This window comes from Poecilia formosa, unplaced genomic scaffold (genome assembly GCF_000485575.1).
Source record: "Poecilia formosa unplaced genomic scaffold, Poecilia_formosa-5.1.2 Scaffold609, whole genome shotgun sequence".
Taxonomy (NCBI): domain Eukaryota; kingdom Metazoa; phylum Chordata; class Actinopteri; order Cyprinodontiformes; family Poeciliidae; genus Poecilia; species Poecilia formosa.
The window spans coordinates 157,213-164,148 of NW_006800548.1; the positions used below are offsets into that span (position 1 = coordinate 157,213).

General features: G+C 40.0%; 1 protein-coding gene across 2 annotated transcripts in view; it reads left to right on the forward strand.

The window, feature by feature from the left end:
• The window catches only part of crocc2 (ciliary rootlet coiled-coil, rootletin family member 2), a 48,503-nt gene that overhangs the window by 26,731 nt on the left and 14,836 nt on the right, over positions 1 to 6,936 (forward strand). For both annotated transcript variants that reach the window (XM_016665697.1, XM_016665696.1), the window contains 5 exons: positions 312 to 439; positions 807 to 976; positions 1,307 to 1,486; positions 2,621 to 2,755; positions 2,839 to 2,979. In XM_016665697.1, the coding sequence (XP_016521183.1) occupies positions 312 to 439; positions 807 to 976; positions 1,307 to 1,486; positions 2,621 to 2,755; positions 2,839 to 2,979 (754 nt within the window). The remainder of the gene's footprint in view (positions 1 to 311; positions 440 to 806; positions 977 to 1,306; positions 1,487 to 2,620; positions 2,756 to 2,838; positions 2,980 to 6,936) is intronic.

Sequence of the window (6,936 nt, forward strand, 5' to 3'; positions counted from 1 at the left end):
TATATGAAGTCAGGCAGGCATACATTGGCATGAATCAATGTAGGTTCATACCTTGACTTCTCAGTCCTTAAGTGTGTGTGTGAGTTGAGTTAAGTAAAACCAAATGGCATTGTATATTTTAAGGCAATCTGACCTAAAGTGAATTTGGATTTCTAAAGCAGAGTCTCGTGTAACAAGAGTCTACAAGTAAACTAGTTTTATTGGAAGCTGTGTTTGAGGTGGATTATTGGATTTTATGATCTTCTCCACCTTGAGTTTCAAAGGTCCTGGTTTTTTTCAGAGCTCAGTGCCTTTTTATTGCTTTGTTCCAGAGCAGAGAAGAAATCCCTGGAGGCAACTATATTCGAGAGCCAGGAGCTCTCCGCGTCCCTGGAGGCCAAGCTCACCAGGCTGGAGGGCGAGAGATCCAGCTTGAGTCTGGCTAACGAGGCCCTGACGCGTGAGTGGCCCCTTCCCCCAGAGGTCTCACTGTTTTCTATGCCAAGCCCCTTGGCCATGAAGCTTTTCCAGCCATCCACCAGAGATCCATATTTCAGCCCTGAGATCTGCAACAGCTGGGCTGCAGTATCACTGAAGCTGCTTTCTCAGCTGACCCTGGTCTCTCTGCTACATGCAAACACACATGGATCAGATAAATAGTGCTCAGCTTCAATGTTCCGGGTAAACCCATGGCTGAACATGGGCTGCATATGCAACTCCCCAAAAACATGTTAATAACACTTTAACATCTCTTCATGATGTACAACTCAGTATTTCATTACTGGCCCGGGGTTCACGCATTTATACGCATTTATTTCTTTGTGCAGGTGACGCTGCTCAGATGCGTGCAGATGCTGAACAACAGCTACAACAAGCTGCAAAACAACAAAGACTGTTGGAGGAAAAGCTGACTGAGGTGGAAAGAAATGCCCTTTTGATGCGGAACAATACAGAGCAAATTCACAGAGAGCAGCTGGAAGCCGAACATAAGCAAACGGTAAATCATCAGCCTGAGGACCATGTTGCGGCACCTGGTGCAGCACCTGGCTAGTAAACAGTTTTAATTTATGTGCACACATAATCAGCATTGGTTACAGCAGCCTGCATTTATGTCATTATGATGACAGTCGGACATTAAACATTAAAAGGTCTAACCTGCCTTCAGTTCTTGTTTACTCCTCTCCATTTGTTGGCATGTGTTCCCACATAAACTCACAATGGCTTTAAAAATAACACCAGCAACTTTGTTGTCATGGGCATTCGCATATTGAAGATATTGTTTCCAGATTGGAACCGAAGTGCATGTCGATGTTTGACGTTTTAACAGGAGCAGCAGTTTGCAGAGCTCGCTGTCCAACAGCAGCAAACTGAAGAGCAGCTACGCGTGCAGTGCGAGGAGCTGCGTGCGCACAACCAGAGGGCGCTGCAGCAGGTGCAGGATGAGCTGGCAAAGCTGCAGAAGGAGTTCAGCCAAAGGCTCCTACAGGCTGAAAACAAAAAGCAACAGGTGTTTCCCATTTAAAAATACATTTGTCTTTGTTCAAGTATTTTCGGATATGTTAAAGAATTATCCTATATGAAATGTAGTTGTATTTTAAAACTGACAGTCAGTGGAATACTGTCCAGTGTTCTACAGGACATTATTTTATTGCTATTCTCTCGTAAAACACTTACTGTATCAAATCTCAAGGAAGGTTTATCTAAACTTGCCAGTTCCCTGTGCGCAAAATATTTTATTGAGATGTTGGAGACCACAACCAACAGGTGTGCATTTGTGAAGTGGAAATAAAAAATTTAATGGATTTAATAATAATTATTATTATTAGTATAAGATATATAAAGTAACTTATAAATACAGCAGAGAAGAACAGAAGAAACCAGAAATTATGAGAATGCAAACATAAATAAAAACAAGAATACAATCATGTATAAATCACGGCATCAGACCTGCTACAAACATCTCCATAACGTTACTCTTGAAAGTGTTTCTTGTTGTGACAATATGTTTTGTCACTTATTCTCTCAAGCAAACCTCTGAGGATGAAGGGTTGTATACAAATGCAGGTCACACTTATAGCTGCAGTATGCAACTTTCATAAAATAATATTTACATGTGTGTTAAAACTGCTACCATGTCATAATGCCAAAGGATAAGCGTGAGAAAGCCATGGTTAAACTGACCTATTATTGTCTGAAGAAGTGCAGCCCTTCTGACTAAAAACAACCAATCTGAGCCAGGAGACTATCTTTAGTACTGTCAGTCAACCTTGTGTACATGATGCTTAATATGCTAATGGCGGAGAAACAACTTACAGTTACAGAAAATATGTTTATCTGCCGACCTCTGTGGCTTTGCTAACTAGCAAGGTGACTGACAGCGCTAAGATCCTCAAAGTATGTTTCAGCAAATATGTAAAAAAAAAATTCTTTATTTATAAAAGTTACAGGCTGCAGCTTTAATGTTCTCCTTCATAGCCTATCATTTGTGGTAAAAGTGACCTTTTCTTCCACTTCACAACTACCCATTAGAGAAAAGTAAAAGGATCAGAAAACTTGGGCAAGTCACTATCGGCCCAAGAACATCCAGCTTTGTTTGCCACTGACTATATATTAATCTGACCTCATAGTTTGTTGTGTCCAGGCTTTGTTCCAGCAGGAAGCTGAGAAAGCTGCCCTTACAGAAAAAATAGCATCCCTCCAACAGGATCTGGCTACAGCCACCATGGAGACGGAGCGTATGCAGAGGGAAGCGCTTAGCAGACAAGAGCTGGACAAGGTAAAAGTATGTCAGGGCTGCACGCTCCCAGTTTAGTTCTGTTGTGAGGTGAATTCATTAATTTGCATCTTTTTATGTTGCAGAATGCAGTAGTTGTTAGGTGTGAGCTGAAGGACTTACAACATAAGTTTGAAGAATCCCTGGCCTCTCATCAGAGTACTAGGAAAAGTTTCATGGAGAACATCAGAGAACTCAACCAACAGAAAGAACAAGCAAAACAGGAGGTTTAAGTCATTTTAATATTTCTTTTATCATTTGAAGTATCAAGACTGGGCATTTTCCTGTAGAGAGCCTTGTACGTAAAACAGCGGTGCTCAATATGTCAATCGCAATTTACCAGTCAATCGCAAATCTAGTGTGGGTAGATTGCCTGACATTAAAAAAGAAGATGTCAGCCTGTCACTTGATTAATATACAGGGAGGTCTTAGCAGATGGTGGCTCTAATGCTTCCTTTGCCTTATAATAGCAGTTTGCTAACCGCTATTATAACAAAGAAGAATAAGAACAGACTTTTTCTCATGTTTAGGTCACTGCGCATGCGCAAACAACAGCGCCAAATGCAGCTAAACTAGCTAGATAGCGAGTTACCTCTTAAGAAACAGTAACATACAGTAACAACAGTGAGGAAGGTGGGCCAAGTACACAGCAAATTTGGAAGTGTTCCATCAACTCCTACAGAGTTAAATTCAACACTTTGAAAGTGTCTATATCGGTCCACTCTGGATGGTGTGGTGTAGAAGTTACACTTTTGAAACTGTTATTTGTGATAGAGTTGAATCAACACTCACAGTAGTTGAAATCAAACACACTTCAGTATTAATCTACCCAACACTAGTATATATTGTCAAAAGTTAACACTATGAACGTGTTAATCTAACACAGAATGGTGTAAAATATATATTAATATAGAAATCTGAGTTTTGAAATACTACCTCAGGGTGTGCTGTGGTGGTGCAGGGGTTAAGCACAACCCACATATGAAGACTTAGTTTTCAATGTGGCTGTTGTGGGTTTCCTTCCCAGTCTTCCCCTTCTCTCATTACTCACTTTTTGTGTCAATTTACTACCAAATAAAAAAGCCACTAGAGCAATTAAAACCTTTTTTCCCCCCAGAAACTACTGGCCATCAATAATCCCCAAATTCATTTTAAAAGACATTAGATGCTACAAAAACACCAGCACCAGTTGCAGTATGTAATCTACTTTTATTTCAAAACATCAAGCAGCACTGACAGCAATATACAACAAAGGTCATACATTCATGGTACTTTGCACTGAAGGTGAAGTGTGCTTTGAAAGTTCATTGGAAGCAGCCATGGATGGTCTTGTGATCACTGATGGTGAAGTGTCTTTGATGTTGCTCTTGTTTTCGCCAACATGAAGGAGGAAGACTTCCAGTCTGGAAGGAAAAACAGGAAATATAGCAGAAACATTAGGATAATAAATAAATATTTTAAAAAGTAGTGTGAGCAAAACTAATCAGACTCACCTGTGTGTGTCACCATCATATTCATTCAAATTACTCTGCCCACCTGGTTTACAAGATAGAGCATAAAAAATAAATAATTACTAAAGAAATTAGCTTATAGAAAAAAATTTGGACAGCATTAAAAGTCGTGCCAACCTGTCTGAAGAAATGTGTTGGAGTCATAACAGTAGTGATGGGTCCAGCAACACCGACCCGCCGGCGCATGTGTCAAGCCCATAGACCAAAACCCGTGTCGGTGCACGCATTGGTTTCATCAAGTCACGTGGCTGATACAGGAACTGTTTCGAAATGATACTAGATGGCAAACTGTGTTTATAAGGAAGCGAATCTGTCAACGGGATGCATTTGCCAAAAGAATTCGTGATCTTTTTTGGTACAGTGTCAACTATGGAACAGCCTCCAAACAAACAAAAGGTTTCTGCAGTGTGGGACCATTTTGATCTTACATCGGAAGATAAGGTATTTATTTTCATTTTGTTGTTGTTTCAGCTGAAATTGACTCTTAATTTACTTTCATATTATGTTCTGCAGGTTAGGTGTCGCATATGTTTGACAGAATTGTCTTATGTAAATAAATCCACCTCCTCAATGCTGAGGCATTATAGGGCCAAACATGAGAATGAAGTCCCAGATACACCTAGAATAACTTCAGGTATACAGCCATTTTACAAATTACTCAGTTGCTTTTAATGAGTTATTTAATATAATGTATTGTTTACTTCATTTTTAACCATCAAGCTTCTAGGAAGCAAATGCTGGATGAGGCTCTACTGAATTTCATTGTGAAGGATTGCCAGCCTCTCAGCATTGTGGAAAGTGAAGGGTTCAAGGCACTGGTTCAAGTCCTTGAACCTTCATATGGTTTGCCAATCAGAAAAGTTTGTGGGGAAATTATCTAAAGTATTAGTTTAAATTAAAAAAAATAATAATTTAATCTTTAATTTTAATATATTGATTTTGTTTTGGTTTCACTGATATAATTATCAGACCATCAAACAAATGGTGGCCAAAAAGTTTGAGGAGGAACAGGAACGAGTGAAAATGGAAGTACAGCAAGCTGTGGCAGTGAGTATAACGGCTGACATGTGGACATCTGTGAACATGGAGGCTTATTTGGCTCTTACCTGTCACTACATTAATGAAAATCTGCAGTTGTGTACATCTGTATTAGGAGTAAAATACTTTCCACAAAGTCACACTGCTGACAATTTGGCCCAAGTCACAAGAGACATAATGGAGGACTGGACCATAACCAATAAAGTAAGGTGTCTTGTGACTGATGCAGCACCAAACATGATCGCATCCGCTAGGCAGCTAGTAATTTGGCACTCGATTTGCATTGCACATACTCTCAATTTATTAGTTAGAAAATCATGTGATCAGATCCCCACACTTACATCCATCAGACAGAAATCTAGGCACATTGTCACATACTTCAGATCAAGCACTACAGCCAAGGAGAAGCTTGCTCAAGTGCAACAACAGATGGGACGACCAATCCTGAAACTTATCAATGAGGTGCCAACACGCTGGAACAGCACATATGAAATGCAGTCAAGACTACATGATGAGAGAGAACCAGTGTGGGTATCTCTGACCTCTCTAAAAGCAGATTTGACTCCACTTACAGCTGATGAGCATAACATCATAGGAGAAACACTTCTTGTGCTTGCTCCTTTCCATCAAGCTACAGTGGAGTTGTCTGAAGAGAGGCGAGTGTCAGGATCCAAGGTCATCCCAATGATGAAAATGCTCTATCTTGCACTAGAGAGTAATGCATCAACCTTGCACACACAGCCAGCCATAACCTACATGAAAAACTGAAGCGTCGAGTCACAGACACTGCTTCCAATCTGGAGTCAAAAAGTGTGTTGGCCCTAGCAACACTTCTAGATCCCAGATTTAAATCACTTGGGTTCCGCAATTCCTCCAAATGCAATGAGGCCATCAGTAGACTGCGGTCAGAATGTGCGTCTATTATCGGACACTCAAATGAGCCCCAGCCAGGACCATCTTCACAACAGCTATCTGCACCCAACTCAGGCATGTTATTCAGCATTATTTGTTGTTTGTTTGGACAAGATGTACTAAAATGTCAATTTGTTGTTTTTAGATAACCTTTGGCACCATCTTGACACCAAAGTAGGCAGGCTGACCAAAAGTGCCACAGCTGATGCCATCCAGGAGGTGCAGAGATATCTTGCAGAGGGCAATATTGCCAAATGTCAGGATCCAATGACATACTGGCAGAACCACAAGACAATTTATCCTAACCTCTTCCGGTTGTCATTGCAATACCTTTGCACTCCAGCCTCATCTGTGCCATGTGAGAGGGTGTTTTCCACAGCAGGAGAAGTTGTGTCAAAAAAGCGTAATAGACTGAATTTCAAAATGTTGGAAAAACTTATTTTTTTAAATAAAAATATGTGAAAAAAAAACTCCAGTCCACAAGCATCCTCAATCCAAACACATTCACTTAAATTTTCACTTTATTGTACATATCCACATTATTTATTGACTGTATCTAAGAATATCAGATATTTTAAATTTCACTTAAGATATGAAATAATACAGTGTACAATAAAATCCAATGACAAATCTTATTGTCATAAAATTCTAAGTCATCAAATTAGTCTAACTACATTGCCTGTAGGCAGGGGCGCAACTACATATTATTCAGGTGGATGCAAA